The following is a 20,426-nucleotide window of genomic DNA, read 5'->3' as shown; positions in this document are numbered from 1 at the left end:
AAAGTCTGTTGGAGTGCAGCCTTGAATATTCACACTGTATATGGGATGACTATCTGGCCATATGATTTTAATTATATATTAATTGATATTAATTAATATTATATATTAATTGATATATAATATATTACTGATATTTTTTGGTGTGCTGGGGTAAACTACTATCCAAAAAAAAAAAAAAGAGAAGGAAGCAGTTGTTTCCAATTTGCTACTTTCTGGCACATCGAGTCACAGATATGCTTATCAAGGTCTAGTTACACTTGTCGAGTCTACACACGTAGCTATTTTTTGGGCATTTTCTAAGCAATCTCAATAGACTACATCACTTCATGTGTAGGGGCATCTCCCCGTGTGTAGGCCCCATTACAGTATACAAGGAAATTCAGTGTTTTAATTAACGCTTGTTTCTAGGTTTTGAGGTAATCCAAAATGATTGAACAGATTACTGGTTAATGAACAGTTTGTAATTAGATAAGAATACAGTGAATGTTACAGATGGGGAAACTGGCAGCTATTGCAGACTATACTTTAGATTTAGATAGAAAAGTATAGCACTGTTAACCAGCAGTTGCTACTGTTTAACTATAATGAAATTTGAGTTGCACAAGGAGTATGCATGGGCATACAATGTCCATGAAACAGATCCACTGAATTATTCAGTGACAGAGGTGCACAATGGAGTTATGTTATGAACCGAAGAGCTGTCTCTCTAGAGATAGAAACTGCTCTACTCTCTACATTTATTTGCTAAGTAAAACCTTTCTGAAAAACCTGTAAAACCTGGTTATTACAGTATTTAATAATAAATGGATAGGTATATCCAACAGCATCTACATAGCTATTGGACGTCTTTTTAAATGATTAGCTCACCATCCGTAATCACTTATTCTAATATAACACACTGTACATTAAAAGTATACACAGGTGAGATCACAAGTAGGGCAAAGTGAAAATTGTCCATTAAAACCTTTGAGTAGAAAAAAATATAAGTGATACTACACACATATTTTTGTTTAAATTTATGTCATTTAAACTGCTTTCTTAATTTCAATACTTTCTTTTTTCTTTTTTTATCTGTTAGCAAAATCACTGTTTTTTTTTTTTGTTTTTTTTAAATAAAACACTTATTAAAATACAGTAATGTTCTTAACACAATGCAGGAGAATGTTATCTTTTCCTACAACATCCATCCCAGATTCAGCCTGTCTGTCTCTGTTGGCTTATAGCAGTTATGTTTTACTGGGTTATATCTTATCCAGTTCAGACCTTTGCAATAAGGGTAGGGGTGTTATACAGTGGGGCATATCCAGTTAGCCTCTATGAATGACACAATTGTGAATTGGCGACTAAAGGCCCCCATACACTTGGGCGACTTGTCGTAAAGACAAGTCAGCCCCGATTTCCCCTGAGCTTCCCCCGGCAGCTCCCAGGGGAGCTTGATAAGATTTGGCACTTGATGTGCCATTTTTTACATGTGATAAATCGGATGCGATTTATCACATGTAAACCCGGGGAGTAGCAGGGGGGGGGGAGAGGGTCCGTGGCAGGGGGCGCCGCGGGGACCGGAGAGTCAGCAGCGGGTTGCGGCGGGAGGCCGGGAGCATAGTAAAAAAAAATCCTATTCAAAATCTGGGCGGCCGCTGATTGGCTGAGCTCTCAGCCAATCAGCGGCCGCACAGGTTTTGAATAGGATTTTTTCTATTCTCCCGCTCGCCGCAAGGTCTGGTGTAGCGGCGAACGGCGAGAGTAAATCCTATTTAAAACGGTGGATTGCGGCGCGCTGCTGGAAGGGCAGAGGCAGCGTGCAGGGGACGCTGCGGGGGACAGTGACAGCGACGGAGAGCCGGGCAGGGGGAGGCGGGAGCTGTCAATGCTGGAAAAAAAAAAGCCCATACAATGAATGGGAAGCCTGTGATTGGCTGAGTGCTCTCTCAGCCAATTGCTGACTGGCTGAGAGAGCGCTCAGCCAATCACAGGCTGCCCATTCAATGTATGTTTTTTTTTATTCCAGCGCTGACAGCTCCCGGCTCCCCCCTGCCTGCCTCTATGTTACTGCCGCCTCTGTGTCCCCCGGCCCGCAGCGTCCGCTGACTCCACAAATGTCCCCCGCCCCCAGCTCCCTCCACCTGCCCGAAGCATTTACAGTTCCCCTACCCGACTCCTTCGGCAGCGGGGACCAGTCAGGGGAAGCGGCAGGAGCAGGCTGGAAGCGGGGAGTGGTCCGGGGGAGCGTCAGGAGATGTAGCGGCAGATGGGGACCACAGATGGAGAACAGAGACCGGAGGCGCGGCGGGAGAATAGGAAGAAATCCTATTCAAAAGACCGGGCGGCCGCTGATTGGCTGAGAGCTCAGCCAATCAGCGCCGCGGCTGCCCGGTCTTTTGAGTAGGATTTCTTCCTATTCTCCCGCCGCGCCCCCGGTCTTTACTCTGCATCTGCGGTCCCCGTCTACAGCTCCCCCGAACCGGTCCTCAAGGTACCCATAGATCTATCGGATCTGAAACATCGTGGGTGCTAAAAAGTACCCACGATGTGCCCATGATGGGTCAGATCCGATACATCTTATGTTCAGCAGGTCCGACGCCCTGATCCGATCCGATGCGCGCGGGAACGCGCATCAGATTGGATCAGATGTCACAAACTACCGATTTTGGGCCAATTTCACCCGATTTATCGGCCCAAAGTGCCGAAATCGGGTGAAATCGGCTCAAAATCGCATAGTGTATGGGGGCCTTTAGACCTATTTAATCAGAGTTTGTTTCCCCCAAATGTTAAGCCCTGAAGGTACACTTTTCCTCTCATCCCCTGTGGCTGCAAGGAAAAATCTGCATTGAAATACACCCTTTTGGATTTACGCCATAGATCCTATATTTTACACAAATTCTAATAAGGCACACACATGGGGGGATTAAAGCCCCGTTTAGAATGGATCTAACTAGATCATTTAGAAATGAAGCAAGGATAGCTTCATGGGCAGTGTTCAATGAGGATAATTTGCCCTGTTTCACGGCGAATTTGTGCTATTTTCGCGTTGGAAGGTGATTTTTTGGGTCAGAAAGTGAATCGCCCTATTCGACGTGCACTTTTCGCCATCTTTCTAAGTGATTTTCACCGTGTGTCGCCGTGTAGCAAATTGCCATCTTTTCATGGAGAAGTGAAAAGTGAACTTTTTAAATAAAGTTGTTGTTTTACATTTGGTGTCAAAAAATCAGGAATTTTATTCTGAGAAGGGGCATGCTATTTTTATTCATGTGCTTATAGCACATGAATATATATTTAATTTTAAAAAATTATATAAATTTTTTACACACAGCAGCCAGCAGGGGGCCGAGAGACGCTCATTAGATATTCATATATTCACTGCACCCGATCATTACATATGCACGATCGGGTGCAGTGAATACCCCGTCCTCTGCTGGCTCACCTGGGGGGCAGCCTGTGCTGCCTGGCTCCCGGGGAGCCCACCTCCCCCCCACATAGGTTCTGGGGCAGGCAGGGAGACTTCCATCTCCCTGCCTGCCGCCGTCCTCAGGGGCAGCGAGCCCCTGCGACGTTGAATAGGGGGATAGCAGGGGGACAGCGAGGCTCCGGAACACAGCGACAGTGCAGCGAATCGCTGCACGCCGTGAATAAGCTCATTGAATACTGCCCCATGTGTATGGGCTCCAATGACAGCAATGTGCGGTCATACGCACTGCTTTCGTCTGACTAGACTAGATATATACCGCAGTATATATCTAGTGATCGCCAGTGTTCTCTCCAGAGAACACTAGCTGTGACAGATCGCTCTGCACACAGTGCTGGTGCATTGCTGTGTAGTAGTAGTAGTAGTAGTGGTAGTGGTAGCGGTAGCGGCAGCAGCTTTATTTATAAGACGCCACAAAGTGTCTGTAGCGCCGTACATAGCAAACAAAAAAACTAATTGCAACGTAACGTACAGGGTGTGTTGATAAAATACAGCATAAATAGGGGTATAGCTGGTAGAACTAAAATCAGCATCAGTTCTGAAGTAGGTGTCGAGGAGACTGAAGGTGAAGTAGAGGAAGGGAAGAGTAGGACAGGAGCACAGGTGAGGTAAAGAGGTAGGGTGAGTACATGAGGAAGGATGGCCCTACTCATAAGAGTTAACATACTAAAAGGAGGTGGGTGGACGAACAAAAAACAATAGGATAAGTGGGAACGGAGGCAGGATAGGAGGATCAAACGAGGTTAGGAGGAGGGATAGGCTAGTCGAAAAAAAGTGGGTTTTCAGGGAGCGCTTGAAGGAGGTTGTTCCAGTGCAGGGGGGCAGTGCAAGAGTAATCTTGGACACGGAAGTGGGAGGAGGTGATTAGGTGAGAGGTCAGCGGCGGAGCGAAGAGGATGCGAGGGAGTGTGGATAGAGATCAGTAAAGAGAGGTAAGGAGCGGTGGAGGAGGAGAGGGCCTTGTAGGTGGTGGTAAGGCGTTTAAAGAGAACTCGGAAAGGAATGGGGAGCCAGTGAAGAGATAGACAGAGGGGGGAGGCGGAGGTAGAGCGGCAGGAGAGGAAGATGAGCCTAGCAGCGGCATTAAGAATGGATTGGAGAGGTGCGACGCGGGTGAGAGGTAGCCCAGAGAGAAGGATGTTGCAGTAGTCAAGGCGGAGATGTCAAGTGAGTGAATGAGAATTTTGGTCGCGTCAGTGGAGAGGAATGGTCTGATGCGCGAGATGTTGCGTAGGTGAAAGCAGCAAGACTGTGAGAAAGAACGAATTTGGGGGGTGAAAGAGAGGGAGGAGTCAATGATGACACCGAGGCAGCGCGTTTGGTAAGTGGAGGTGATCTCTGTTTCACCAATGCTGATGGAGATAGAAGAGGGGATGTTCGGGGGATGGAAGATTAGAAGTTCAGTTTTAGCCATGCAAGAAAAACAGGGGAAAAGTGATATTTAGCGCTGATTGATATTCAACACTGCAGCTCGTACCTAAGGGGGATTACCAAACCCCTTAAAGAGATAGTACGGTACTTATGTATTATCTGGACTCCCATGTTAAATGCACCCCATTTTTTCATACTCCTACTATCCAACTACGCATGGAGTTAATTTTATATAGTGTGGCGAGCGCAGCGAGCCACCATGCCCGAAGCGTGGCGAGCGCAGCGAGCCCCGTTAGGGGATGCGGTCTCATAAGAAAAACGGGAGCCCAGATATTACATAAGTACCGATAGTACAAGAGAAAAATAGGAAAATGGTACGGCGCTGTGTTCAATATTAAATTCAAGTTTTATTAAAATATTTTCACAACATTAGCTGATATTCAACACTGCAGCTCGTACCTAAGGGGGATTACCAAACCCCTTAAAGAGATAGTACAAGAGAAAAATAGGAAAATGGTACAGCGCTGTGTTCAATATTAAATTCAAGTTTTATTAAAATATTTTCACAACATTAGTTAAATCAATGTGGCCAACATTGGGACAGACAAGACTTACAAACATGAAAATGGATTCTCCTCTCAAAAAAATATATAAAGGATCCTTTGAACTCAGTCAATGGTTAGCAGCATGCAATTTTTAAATGGGGGTTAGTAGTGTTTAAAAGTTAGTAATTTTAGCCTCTTGGTTAGTAGCCGGTACTTGTTTATGAAAGTGCACAATCATTCAAGTAAATACTTAAGTTTGTATCCGGATGGGCAAAACGGGGTCCAGTCTGCAGTCTCCAACCAAACCTCTCCGACCGCTGGATGTTTGATGCGGTTCTAGCTGGGATGGTATGGTGGCTTTGTGGGGCGGCAGCTTCTCTCCCCAATCCTTATCCTTTACGCGTTTCTCCGCCTTGGACTATCAGCGGCTTCCTCAGGAGGTATGTCTACCTCCATACCATCCCAGCTAGAACCGCATCAAACATCCAGCGGTCGGAGAGGTTTGGTTGGAGACTGCAGACTGGACCCCGTTTTGCCCATCCGGATACAAACTTAAGTATTTACTTGAATGATTGTGCACTTTCATAAACAAGTACCGGCTACTAACCAAGAGGCTAAAATTACTAACTTTTAAACACTACTAACCCCCATTTAAAAATTGCATGCTGCTAACCATTGACTGAGTTCAAAGGATCCTTTATATATTTTTTTGAGGGGAGAATCCATTTTCATGTTTGTAAGTCTTGTCTGTCCCAATGTTGGCCACATTGATTTAACTAATGTTGTGAAAATATTTTAATAAAACTTGAATTTAATATTGAACACAGCGCTGTACCATTTTCCTATTTTTCAGTTTTAGCCATGTTTAGTTTCAGGAAGCGTTGGGTCATCCAGGCTGAGATGGCCGTGAGGCATTCGGAGACCTTGGACAGGAGTGATGGGGATAGGTCGGGGGAGGAGAGATAGATTAGGGTATCATCAGCATAAAGGTAGTAATGGAATCTATAGGAGCTGATGAGGGTGCCCAGAGAGGTGGTGTAGAGGGAGAAGAGGAGAGGGCCAAGGACTGACTCTTGGGGAACACCGACTGGCTGCGGGGTAGTAGGAGAGGAGAAGCTCGGAGTGGAGATAGAGAAGGAGCAGTCAGAGAGGTATGAGGTGAACCAGGAGCGGACTGTGCCAGTGATGCCAAAGGAGCGGATGGTGTTGAGCAGGAGAGGGTGGTCAACAGTGTCAAAGGCAGCCGACATATCAAGCTGGATGAGGATAGAGAAGAGGCCTTTGGATTTAGCCGATAGTAGATCGTTAGTGACTTTGGTCAGGGCAGTTTTAGTGAAATGTAAAGGGCGGAACCCGGATTGGAGGGGGTCTAGAATGGAGTTAGCAGTGTGCTGAGCGAACTGTGCTTAACTGCAGTACTGATCACTGATGCTCATTTGCACAAGGCTTTCTGCACATTGCATAATGCAGGCATTTCTAACCTCTGTCCTCAAGGCACACCTAAGGCCGTTTTGGGCAATTTTCACCTGAAAGTCGCCTAGTGTGTATGCACTGGCGACTAGCGATGATGCACACTCCCGCATCATCGCCAGCGAAGTGGGCCGCGGCTGGTTTTACCAGCACATCTAGCAATGATAGCTGGCTTTTCAGCCATCATCACCAGGTGTGTACACAGCACGGGATGAAAGATGATACACTTTCAGCCTGTCTGACCACCCTGCTCCCTCTTCCTGCTCCCCCGCCGGCTACAGATCATACTCACTGCCGCTAAAGGACCGCCCTGCTCGTCTGCACTGCTGTGCCCGGCTCCATAGTACTCCTGCAGCTGTTCCCGCCCGGCCACAGAGTCAGCTGACGCCCCGCCCCTCCCGGCTTCCATCCGCCCTGCTCCCTCCGACTTGCTCCACATGGAGCATACTGTACACTGGCCACCAATGTTTTTAGCCACCAATGTTATTAGCCAGCAATGTATATATTACTGGCACCACTACCCACCAATGAATATATATATATTGGCCAGTAATAATATATACATTGCTGGCACATGCCAGCAATGTATATATTAATGGCACCACTACCCACCAATGAATATTTATATATATATAATAACCAGTAATAATATATACATTGCTGGCACCACTACCCACCAATGAACATTTATATATATTAGCCAGTAATAATATATATATATTGCTGGTACATGTCAGCAATGTATATATTATTCCTCCCCCAGCCGGCTAGCTGTACCTGAGCTGGCCTAGGCTCCTTTAGCATGAGGTTTCAAAAGGGGGCGTGGTCACGGGGGGTGCTGTGATTAGGCCACTCCCCTGACTTTGGGCACTCCGCACTGTGTAATGTGAATATCGGTCACTATGTGCGACTATGGGTCACTATGCGCTGTGTTATGTGGAAAAAAAATCGTGCTGCTTTAAAAAACCTGAAGATTTCTTACCAAATCTCTCAATTTCTGAATCTCTCATCCTATTACTTTTCCCCCTTGTCTCAATACACCACACAGCAGGAAAAGTGTGGCGTGAGTGAGCAGACAGGTCCCGTGCAGTTGCGTTAGTGCCGGGCATCTTTCTTTGCCTAGAATTCATCATGGATTGCTATAAGACGCACAAGCAGACCTTGTTGATTAAAATGATACACAGCATAACTATAACTGCATACAAAATGCAGAAAAACAATATATGCAGAAACAGCCATGGTCACACACATAATAAATGCATGCCACCTATGATTTTAATGAGCATAAGCGACTCTGCATCTTGGATAAGACACCATTAAATGGAAAATGTTGCATGAAAAGAAGCTTGGTACTACCAAATAACATCAAGGCATTTCATGGCTAGATGGGCTGTTTACAGTAGCTCAAAAGGAGGCTAGATGTATGTGGGCACATCTGTGTGTGAAACTTCAATATAAGCTGTTGACTGCTGGAGAGTATGTAGAACAGCAACGTGTTTTTCCCTTCCTTTATTTGTTATATGGCCATTAAGGAGATTAATAGTTCACTATAATGGACCCCTCTAATACACCGATTTCTCAATCCACAACCAAATTTACTGCCACTAGTCCTCTAAAGGCCCATACACACTGGGCGACTTTGAGCTGAAAGTCGCTCAAAACAGCCTGTTTGAGCGGATCTCAGCTCAAAGCCGCCGAGTGTGTATGCCCCGATGGTGAGCGCTCCTGCATCATCGCCGGGAAAGCCGCTCATCTGCTGGTTATACCAGCAGAAGAGCAGCTTTGAGCTCTGTGCTATGCAAAGCTGTCCTCCCCCCGCTGTTGGCACCGGGCAGAGGGAAAAGCCGCTCAGTGTGTCATCACAATGACTCTCTGTTCTCGGTCCTCGGTCTTGAGTGTCTGCAAAAGACAATTAAGAAGAAATAAAATGAAGGAACACTTTGAGCTAGAAGAAGAAAGTCACCATTCCTATGTTACATGTGCAGGTAACAAAGGTGATTCAGCTGAAGTGCGATATTGGCATCTACTGATCTAATGATGTTTGTGGGGTGTAAAGTAGACCTAGGCTATGGGGAAATGTGAGGTACACTCTAATGTTAATGATCGTACATAAATATTTTATTAGTACAGTAAGTTACATGGCTACATATCCCCTGCCATCTGGTTGTCATTAGAACACTTTCCCATAACACCACATGGTTATGGATAGGAAATGTTTTTAATTAGGCTGTTTGGCTGCCACCAAGATGGCATGAATTTTGTTTTCATTTTATTTCCCAGGCTGCCAAGTCGGTGGCATGCCCCCAAGTCCTGGCAGCCCTAGGCTGCAGCCTAATCAGCGTAATTTTAATTAGGCACTGGGCCTATTTCTCAAAGGGAAAAGATCGATACATCCTGGGGAAATTAGATTTTTTCGCAGGATTTTGTCTTTTTATCACTACAGTATTTTCCATTCCATGCTGGATGTGTTACCACAGAGGTTCACTGATGTATATTGTAGGTGCACTCTTTTTGTTTTATATACCCCTTTATAGCATACATCTATGCTTTACATAATTAAACCTATTCATACTTCTCTTGTGCCACCTTCACTCCTCTCAGGTCATGTTTTCTTTCTGTGCAAACATCTGTTCCTATGCCTATTCAGCCATTGCTCTGGGATATCCTGCCCTGTGCTTGTATTGAGCCAATTATAGGAAACTCATATAGATATGTGAGTCAGCAACTAGGTATCCTGTTATTTGTCCTTGGCTAACTCTCTGTGTGCTCTGGTGAGAATGTACCTGTTTAAATAGAATATAATTTTTTTTCAATGGCTGGCATTTTCAGAGGCACTCCTTTCCCTTTTAAAGGAAAATACTGAATACTTTTCAGGCTGAATATACGAGATAGAATCAATAAGTACCTGTGTTTAAAGACAGGTGGTGTTGCTGAGGATATATATATATATATATATATATATATATATCAAAGAGTGACCCCAAGTGCGCCCTATACTGTATAGCGGCTGATCTATAAATCCCCCCTGTTAGTGGGAGACAAAATGAGGGACAAAAATGGAGTGTATAGAGAGCTCTAACATTATCCACCACCTAGTAGGTTTTCACCGCTAGTATAGAGTGAATCACAATGTACAACTGGTAATCATAAAAACAGAATATTTTAATAAAATGTCATGATCCACATCAGATCTTTTTCTCTTTTCAGAACACAAATTCTTAACCCAACGAGTTTCGTCTTGAAAAATACTTCATTAGGGGTTCTGACGAATGAGAAATGAAACATGGATCCTTAAAACTGACTTTTTTCACAAGATCGCTTTCTGGCTGTTGGAAGCTCCTACACGCTAGTTCCCACCAGATATTGGTCACTATCAGGCTACCCACCCCAGCTTTCCTATTGAATTCCATGGGATCGTTCGTTCACACCTTGGTATCGAGTCCCGAGTGTCTACCTTTTTAAAATCGATGTTTACATATGTCCTGAACACATTGTTGCACTCTACCAGTAATTGGTTTATGAAACATCACACACCTCATTATAGATCATGGGATCTTGTGAAAAAAGTCAGTTTTAAGGAACCATGTTTCATCATATTTATGATTCATTTCTCATTCATCTGAACCCCTGGTGAAGTCTTTTTCAAGACGAAAAGCGCTGGGTTACGTATTTGTGTTCTGAAAAGAGAAAAAGATCTGATGTGGATCATAACATTTTATAAAAATATTCTGTTTTTATGATTACCAGTTGTACATTGGGATTCACTCTATACTAGGTGGTGGATAATTTTAGAGCTCTCTATACACTCCATATATATATATTTTTGTATATCCACTCCCTAGGAGGGAGATACCCCCACTGCAGCATCCCGCGGAGAGTGCCGTTCCAGGATTGTATATATATATATATCCAAAACCAGTTATATTGCACTCACAGTTCGTCAGTCCAGTGTCATGGGATGCTCCACTCTCCCACCGATAAAGCTTCCGTGGTACACAATCCAAGAAATAGTAATCCAGAGCACTCACCACATTTGCAAATTCAAAGATTATTTATTATTCCATCAATGCCACTGCCAACGTTTTGGACCTATGAAGGACCTTAGTCATGGCTCTGCATACACTTCCTGCATCAGACAGCATCTGAATACCAGCCATCACAACCCCATTCTTATACCCTCAGTGATTATCAACCCACATCACCTGTGTGAACCTTGTTAACACTCCTACGGTGCTTTACAATCAATAAATCATAAATCAAAGGCATCATTTCACTCACCGCTAACTCCTATATGGATCCGCTTTACTTTTAGAATTCTTGTCTTACTGAGCTGTTAAAACAGCATTAATTGCGCTGATGCGTTCCACCGCCGTGGAACGCATAATGGCGTCACTACTTCCGCTCCATAGTGATTCCTATTGTATGCCCCGGCGGAAGTTACGTATCGGGTGCTCCAGAGCGCTGATGTACTTCCTTTTAGACCGGGGTTTGGGTTACCATGGAAATCCGCTCTCCCTGTAACTCACACGTATTGTTTATTTGCGTTCCAGCCTTGCTAGAACGCACTGCCATTATTTTACCTAACATCACTGGTTCTGTATGAATGGTCCGTAATGGCTGGATGACAGACGCTGCCCTGTGCGAATAACATCATGTGTCACAAATTACACCACACACAAAAAATCAAAAAACTTAACAAAAATTATCAAAAGACATACATACATATAAAATATAAAAAGTCACATCTATCTAGGTGGATAAATGAACCAGAAGATATGGATAGCTTTTCTCTATTTAGGATTCCTGTAAATATTATCTCTTCATATTATACTAAAAATTCTACTTATTTGTACACATATATGGACCTATGGTTTATAGAAAGCACTTCATTCGTTCAGTCCCCTAGGATTGATGGTATCCAGCTTGGCAATCCAGCGCGACTATTTCTGAAACAAAAAAATCCCAAGGGGATTTCGGATCGCGAACCCACCCACCATCGGGAGAACTAATCCAACATTCTGTTCCCGATGGTGTGTAGTGCTCAACAAATGTTCGCTTGATTTAATTTTGCTAGTAGTTTAGGAGGTCGGAAGGGAACTGGACCAGGTCAGACTGAAACTGAAAGATGTCAAAATAGCAGTCCACCCAGTCCTAATTGAGGATAAAACTGAAAAAATGGATTGACAAATTGAATTCTAGTGTTGACCGATATAAGAATGAATTAATTTCCTTTGAAAGGAAAAAGTTAGAAACGGTGAATCTAGATTATAAGCAGCACACAGTGTACAGATGGTTGTCTGTTGAAAATCAGCGATTCACACGTCGCAACTATCGATCCAGACCTATTACTTCTCATACGTCTAAAAGTAGACTTTGGAAACTGCAGTTTGCATAAACCCAGACCTAGATGTTGCCTGCTCTGTATACCGCCATTTTTGAAGATATCTTTTGCCGTTATCTTTTTATCTGCTCATTTATTACCATTGGACTATTGACCCTAAATTAGAAAGACTGGGTATTTAATATAAAACTGTGCCCAAAGTGTTTACTTTTTTTTTTATTTTTTTATCCCCACAGGGATTTCCTTAAAACTCACAGTGGCAGCAAAATGGACCTCCTTGTAGAAGAGTGGTGCAGACAAAACCTTCTACCATGACAAAGATAGCGATTGCTACTTGGTGAATCATGGGGAAAAAAAACCTTGAAATGTATTCGCCATCTGGTCATTGAATAGGGTGATTCACCGTTTTAGTCAGAAATTCGCCTTACAGCACAAAATCGCCATAAAAACCTGTCGAATCAGCCTCATTGAATACCGCCCATTGAATACTGCCCTATGAGGGGAATTCAACTGGGTGCAATAAATTTCACTGCAAAAAAATGAGCTTTTTAGTGAATTTTTTTTTACCTGTTTTTTTTTGGGGGGGGGGGGGGGTTCGGAGGCAATTGAAGTAAAGCCCTTATTATGCCAGAAAATTTACCCACTGTCCTGCAAAACCACTTATACCGGATTCCTACGTTTTGTAGATCACGTCCGCATTAAAACAGCACATATCACTGATTTTTTTTCTCTCTTATGCCTTTGTGCAGGTGCCGTAGTGTCGGCTATTAGGTTAATTGAATTCTTGCCTAGTCCAGGCTTTTTTTTGCTCCCTTTTCCAAGTTTTATACTGGTCAGTTGTAGTGTTCACTCTATCACACGCCATCTTTGAAAACCCATGCAGTTCCTCTTACCTGCCTGGGGTGTCGCTGTCTGCTGTGGTGTTTCTAGCACAGGTTTGGTTTGCATATCAGTGCTGCTATACAGACCACACTGTGCTAGAAGCACTGCAACAGACAGCGACACCCCAGACAGGGAAGAGGAAACTAAGTTGAGACTGCACTGTATAGGGTTAGACTTTGTATGTTGCGTGAGATGTCATGTGTCTACTGAAAAACTGTACTATACACTGCTATATTTAATTTTTATAAAGGTTTTCCCCTTAATCTCTGAAATTAAACTTTTTTTTACAAACTAGTTTTTTCTTTTATTAATTTCCAGGCATTTACAGAACGGAACGTGATAAAGGAACATTGTATGAACTGTCTTTTAAAGGAGATAGAAGTCAAGAATTTAAACGTGTCGTGCTCTTTCGACCATTTGGACCCATTGTGAAAGTAAAGAATGAGAAGATGAACACGGCTAATGTTCTTGTGAATATCATTGTTCCTTTGGCACGAAGAGCAGACAAGTTTCAGCAGTTCATGCAGAATTTTAGGTAAGACTGAAACTTTACCATTAACATTCATTTATATAGTGTCATTACTATTAACATTCATTTATAATATTCCATAGTATAATGGCTTTGGAACTCTTTACCTAGCACGGCGCCCATCGCGGTCATCACGGGCATTGAATGCACTAAAAAATCGGGTGCGACGCGACCGACGCGATGCCTGCGATTTCCCATAGGGACCAATGTTAAATTTCTCAATTGACCCGATTTTTCTGTTCAATGCCTCAATTGACACGATTTTTCCATAGGAATCAATGTTAAATGGCCCACAGAGGCCAAATAGCCACCCTGAAGTGTGAAATGGCCCCCACAATTCACAAAAAAAGGTTAGAGTGTTCTCCCAAGTGCGCACTGGCAGCTGAGGTATGGAAACCCCTGGGGTGTATCTCAGGCACCCAAATAGGACAAGTAAATACAACAAAGGTTGGGGTAACCCTCCACCAGCGCTCAATAAACATAAGATATCACTTCCCTTTTTATACGTGTGCTTGCTCCTTTCAAAGGCTGGTACCACTGTTTAGCTCTTTCCACTCATCCAGGTTTACATGTAATAAGAGCATATAAGTTTCATAGTGTATACCATTTAATTATGCACACAAAAAGGATAAAATCACATACAAAAAAAATGACAATCACATACGAAAACACACTGTTCACAATATAATGGTAAAAAACACACACAATGAAATCCAATCCATAAAGTGGCGAGTGCAATGGAAATAAAGTGCTGCAGTGTAGTTACCAGATGGTATGTGAACTGTTATTGCAGTTCAAAGTGCGCATGCATAGGAAAGTCCAAGCGGCCCGGGTACAACCTGGATCTCAGATGCTGCTGCTGGTTCCACACCTCCGCATCAGGATGTCCACTGTTCTCGCCTGCCGACGCGTTTCGGACCCTATCTGGGTCCTTTTTCAAGGCTGGCCCCCACAATTGTTAACGCCACCCCACGATCAACGTGAACCCGAAGCGTGGCGAGCGCAGCGAGCCCGCGAGGGGCGGCGGTACGCGTCCTACGACCTTTTCATACCCCCACTATCCAAGTCGGCGTGGAGTTGAGAATAGAATAGTGTGGCGAGCGCAGCGAGCCACCGAGCCCGAAGCGCGGCGAGCGGACGAGGATACCTGTGAAGCCCGCGAAGGGACGCGTTTACCTGTGAAGGTATCCGCGTCCCCTCGCGGGGCTCGCTGCGCTCGCCACGCTTCGGGCTCGGTGGCTCGTTGCGCTCGCCACACTATTCTATTCTCAACTCCACGCTGACGTGGATAGTGGGGGTATGAAAAGGTCGTAGGACGCGTACCGCCGCCCCTCGCGGGCTCGCTGCGCTCGCCACGCTTCGGGTTGACGTTGATCGTGGGGTGGCGTTAACAATTGTGGGGGCCATTTCACACTTCAGGGTGCCTATTTGGCCTCTGTGGGCCATTTAACATTGTTTCCTATGGGAAAATCGTGTCAATTGAGGCATTGAACAGTAAAATCGGGTCAATTGAGAAATTTAACATTGATCCCTATGGGAAATCGCGGGCATCGCGTCGGTCGCGTCGCACCCGATTTTTAGTGCATTCAATGGCCGCGATGCCCGCGATTTCTTTACCTGCGATGCCCACGATCAAAATCGTGGGCGCCGTGCTAGGTAAAGAGTACCATGTTTTCATTTTGGACCAGCCTAACGGGAGTGGATTATTAGATTGACAGTGTCTAGATAGACATGCAAAAGGTCAACATGGTCAAAAGCTTGACGCATGAAAAGGTCAACATGGGTCTTTTACATTTTTTGTATCAATGTCAACACCTGTTGACACGGGCCCCCAATTAGTGTAATGCGTACCCTTACATGACTCGCAAGCTATGGGTCTGTTGGCTTGCTTCGCTCGGCACACTTTACCGTTCTGTTGTAGTCCACGTGGATGGTACAGTATGGAAAAGTCCACAAATTGTAAAACATTGTGAAAAGCTCATGTCGACATTTTCGTGTGTCAACCTATTGCATGCTATTGACCTATTGACTGTCTATCTAGACACTGTAGATTTATCAACCAGGACTGCAGTCTAGCATAGTCCAAAATCTTTTTTTCCATAATCAAATCAATTCTGCTGTATATTTTAAAATTGTTTACTTAAAGTATTATTTTATATTCATTATAAAGTGACATGGTGGTACAGTGGTTAGCATTATTGTCATGTAGCCCTGGGGAGTGACAACCACCGTAGCCGTGCGCTCAGTACATTTTTAGAGCCTCAAATTTTGCCTACTCATTTGATGCCGAGGCCCAACTCTCGATTTCTAAGCTTGCCATTCCTGAATAGGAATGTATACAAACATTCTCTGACATCCACACATGATCAAAACTGTAAATCAGGGGTTTCCCTCTAATTTTCCCTCGGTCATCCCACAAATTTTTCAAAGTAATCCAACCTTTAATTATTACACCTCTGAGGTCCTGGTTTAGATTATGTTCATAGTGCTCTCTGTGTAAAGATCATCGGGCAGATGCACAGACGACACTCCAATATGCAGGTGTAATCTGCATGAACTAAAAAAAGCGCCAATTGTGTTTATAATGCAGCCCACACACGCGCCGATGCCGGTGGTGCGATGCTGTACGATGGGGTGCGCGCTCCCGCGGCACCTCATCGTACAGTACAAAAAGTATGTGCTGCACATACTTTTTGTACTAGCTTTTTCTAGCACAGCATCGCATCGCATGCACATCGTATGCACAAGGCATACGATGCGATGCTGTGTGTGCTAGTTAAGCCCACAACGCACGCTGGAATCGGTGCGTGTGTGGGCTGCATAAGTGAAGCTGCAGCAATCACCCTGTTAACGCACATGTTTAAAATGAGACATTAGTGACAATTCAAAAACGTCTTGTACATATTTACCCTTTGAGTGCCAACATCTCTGTGAGATATATGTAAAAATATCAGCTATAAATGCCAGCATTGCTAACATTTGTTATATTAATTCAAATTAAAAAAAAGTTTTGTAAAAAATATATTTCCTATATAAAGGTAAACATTACAGGTCATGATGATGATTAAAAATGTTTGCTTGCCAATTTTCACACCAATTTTCACAAATTCACTTGGCATTCAAAGGGTTAAATAAATTCTTTACGGGGGTGTATGAGAAAAGAAAGGGAACAGAACTATGGGCCTTATTTTGGTTCATTCTTTCTGACAAAATCCTTCTTAGATGGACAAAACCATGTGCACTGCAGGGGGAGCAGATGTAACATGTGCAGAGAGAATTAGATTTGGGTGAGTAATTTTGTTTCTGTGCAGGGAAAATACTGACTGCTTTATTTTTACACTGCAATATAGATCTCACTTTGAAGTAAAACCCCACCCAAATCTAATTCTCTCTGCACATGTTACATCTGCCCCACCTGCAATGCACATGGTTTTGCCCATCTAAGAAGGATTTTGTCAGAAAGAATGAACCAAAATAAGGCCCTATGTGCTGCTGATGCCTCAGACTGTTAGCGGCCATCAAGCAGTAGACATTTCATGACAGGTCGCTGTTATAAATGAACTTGTTCTGCTTCTGGAGAATACTTTGGAAAATAAAGGCCAGGTTATAATTGCTGCACGTTTGGCAGATTTGAAGGTAAATCAATGAAGAACATCCGAGAGAGTTATTGGAAAATCCCTGTAGGGATTATTTGACCAACTATTTTTATATGGTGTAAGTGACATCTACAATCTCCTCTTTGCAAATTATTTAGTTAAGCTACAGTTTTAAATAACAGATTATTTTCAGTGGTGTGCACAATTTTTCTGCAGTTAACCCATTCCAATGTTAGGCACGCATTTAATGAAATCACAGACAAACCCCTATTTCCATCTCATTCAAGATGTCCCTGTGCCATCTCAAATTAAACATTATCAAAACCAAACTCATTGCTAGCCCCATCCCCGCATCCAGGCCCTCTCATTTCACCTGTCTCCTCTCCGTTTTCTTGTGTTGTAATATCCTCTTTCCCACCTAGTTGCCTGTCCAGAGTCTGGATGTCTTCCTTGACTCCCCCATATTATCCTGCCCACAAATTGAATATATTTCTTAAACTGCATACACACCTTGCAGACAGAGCAGGTAAGCGTATACACTCACAGATCTGCCGCTTGTACTTGCCTGCAGCTAATATACGGGTGGACAGTGGGTCTCTCATACACATAGCCAGATACGCGATATAACTGCCATCAGCTGTGCAACATCTCTAGGGGCAGGTCTTTTTTTTTTATTTACCCATGATGCCACTAAAACCTTCTCCTTTTTAGCCTCCCCTAACTTGCCTTTCCCCATTTCAGTCTCTCCTGAATGCTGTTGCTCATCTCATTTCCCCCTGTAGCAGATGTTAGTTAAACAAATGTGCTTAACTAAAGAAAACGTAATTCTTATCCTTTCAGCCAACAGCAGCAACTTGCTATGGGTCAGTGCACACCAGCACAGATAAGAAAGACCCTGTATGATCATTGTTCTGCTGTCTCTCTCATGTCAGGGGTTCCCACAAGGAGGATAGATAGACTCCTGATCTGACCAGCTACAACAATTCACAGGGATTACAGCAAATCAGCCTCCTGAGAAATAAACTTCTTAGTTGCACCCTTGGCTGAATCTGAAGAATTCGGGAGATTAGGTGGTCAATGCAGGAAAGCAGGAGATTAATTACGGAAACAGGAACCTACTGCAGGATGCGGGAGGGTAGGCAACTATGGAGCAGATCTATGTGTCAGCATCTCTTTGAATGCACCTGTACTGATTTTGTCTTCTGCAAGTATTCCCATTTACTAAAGTACATAAATGCATGTGTGGGTAGAGACTGAGGTGGGGGTCACTTGTTTATTTCACTTAAAGCACAAAGTCAGCAATCAGTAAGAGTGCTTCATAAGTCATTCTACATATTTAATTTGCAAAACGTAGGAACCAGGAGATAAACGCAATTTATCAGCAAGGTAAGGCAGGAACGAAGCATGGCAGAACACAGATTAGTACTACAGCTTGTGCTGCAAATATCAGTCAGTGGGTGCCAGAGAAGACAGATATATTATTTTGCTTAATTAAAATATCAGAAGTTTAGCTATAGCTGGAAACCAATTTAGAATCAAAAGGCAGGAAGGCATTGGTCATTTGTGATAGCATTACAACTTTACATCTTCCTGACTTTTATATAGGACTATAAATAATGTGAAAGCTCGATAGTATATGAATGGAAACCCACTGAATTAATACAAGAACTAAAAAGGTTTTCTGAATTTATATTTATCATAATGTTTATGAGCTTAGAGTCATGTACTCTTATGTCATGCCTTTTTTCATACACTGCCTAAACTATATTTAACATGTCCACGAAAATATATAGCCATCCTGCACATGGCGGGGTAAGAAATGTTGACATGGTCATAATGTTGATCATGACCATATAAAAGACATTAAGGAAATGTCTACATGGTAGAAATATTGACATTTCTTCCTGGTGGCCAAGCGGTGACTTTCCTTCTCCGCACCACTTCAGCAGCTTCAGCGTTGACTTTGAGGTCCCAGCAATCATATGATTGACACTTACGGGTCAGACCTTCTGGTAAGTATTTCATAGCTGTCCCTAACCCTCCCTATAGTGCCTAACCCTAATAATGACACCCCCCCCCCCCGCGCAGCTTAATCCTATAGCAGCCTACTACTTACAGATAGAGCCATCCTCATCTAGCCCTTTAATAGGATTAAGTAAACCAGTGCTGTCGGATTTAATCTTAATCCTATATTAATCCCCTACTGTATTGTTCTATGTATTGTATTGCAGCTGAGAACAATAGGCCTTGGTGAGCCATGACTATCCAGAGAAGGCTATCTGAAGAAGGCTCCATCTGTATGTCATCATTCTTACAGTATAAGTCATTCTGAGAATGTTGACCCATTAATGATGTTGAGATCATAACTGTCATTGTGGTAGCGACATTGTCAGTGTCCACATCGTTTTTGTCTATCCTTTTACTACATCCACTATGTCAAACCATTCCCCAGCCTTTAAAACATTGAAAGCCTTCTAAAAAACAGTCTCTTTGCTTGAGTCTACCTGACTCACAACTATGCTATTCACACTAATGCACACTCACAGCTGTCCTATCTCTGCTTGACCGCACTGCACATCAGATCTGCCTGCTTCCTTCCAGAAGGGACAGTCACAAAAAACAGCATGTTTAATGTAAGACAGTGGTTCCCAAACTGTGTGCCGTGGCACCCTTGGGTGCCTCAGGAAACTTGCTGGGGTGCCCTGGGTTGATGGTCCATGACCAATTAAAATTACTTATGGTCAATGTAGTAGGCAAAACAATGCGTAGGGCCTCCAATCATATAACATATGTGGAAGGCTAGTCAGATGCTTGGTTGCATAGGGAGAGGAATCAGTAGCAGAAAAAAAGACGTAATAATGCCACTGTATAGGTCATTGGTACGGCCTCATCTAGAATACTGTGTCCAGTTCTGGAGACCATATCTTCAGAAGGATATAAATACATTGGAGAGTGTACAAAGAAGGGCAACTAAAATGAAGCATGGCCTACTGTACATCACAAAACTTACCTGGATAGACTAAAAGATCTTAACATGTATAGTTTGGAGCAGAGAAGGGAAAGGGGGGACATGATAGAAATCTTCAAATATATCAAGGGTTTTAACATAGTACAGAAGGGAAATTTTCTTCAAAGGGAAAGGTAATAGAACATGAGGACATGCACTGAAACTAGAGGGAGGTAGGTTCAGGGGAAATGTTAGAAAAAAAGGGTTGTGGATAAGTGGAAT

The 20,426-nt window shown here is 43.5% G+C and overlaps 1 protein-coding gene across 8 annotated transcripts in view; it reads left to right on the top strand.

Annotated features, from left to right (window-relative positions):
• CSGALNACT1 (chondroitin sulfate N-acetylgalactosaminyltransferase 1) overlaps positions 1–20,426 on the top strand; it is a 352,935-nt gene that overhangs the window by 289,270 nt on the left and 43,239 nt on the right. For all 8 annotated transcript variants that reach the window (XM_083175360.1, XM_083175409.1, XM_083175374.1 and 5 more), the window contains one exon: positions 13,391–13,607. In XM_083175360.1, coding sequence (XP_083031486.1) covers positions 13,391–13,607 — 217 coding nt within the window. The remainder of the gene's footprint in view (positions 1–13,390; positions 13,608–20,426) is intronic.

The sequence above is a fragment of the Crinia signifera genome, chromosome 1 (genome assembly GCF_055691185.1).
Source record: "Crinia signifera chromosome 1, ASM5569118v1, whole genome shotgun sequence".
NCBI classification, from domain to species: domain Eukaryota; kingdom Metazoa; phylum Chordata; class Amphibia; order Anura; family Myobatrachidae; genus Crinia; species Crinia signifera.
The sequence above is the reverse complement of the archived record's forward strand: the minus strand, read 5'-3'. Positions and strand labels throughout refer to the sequence as shown.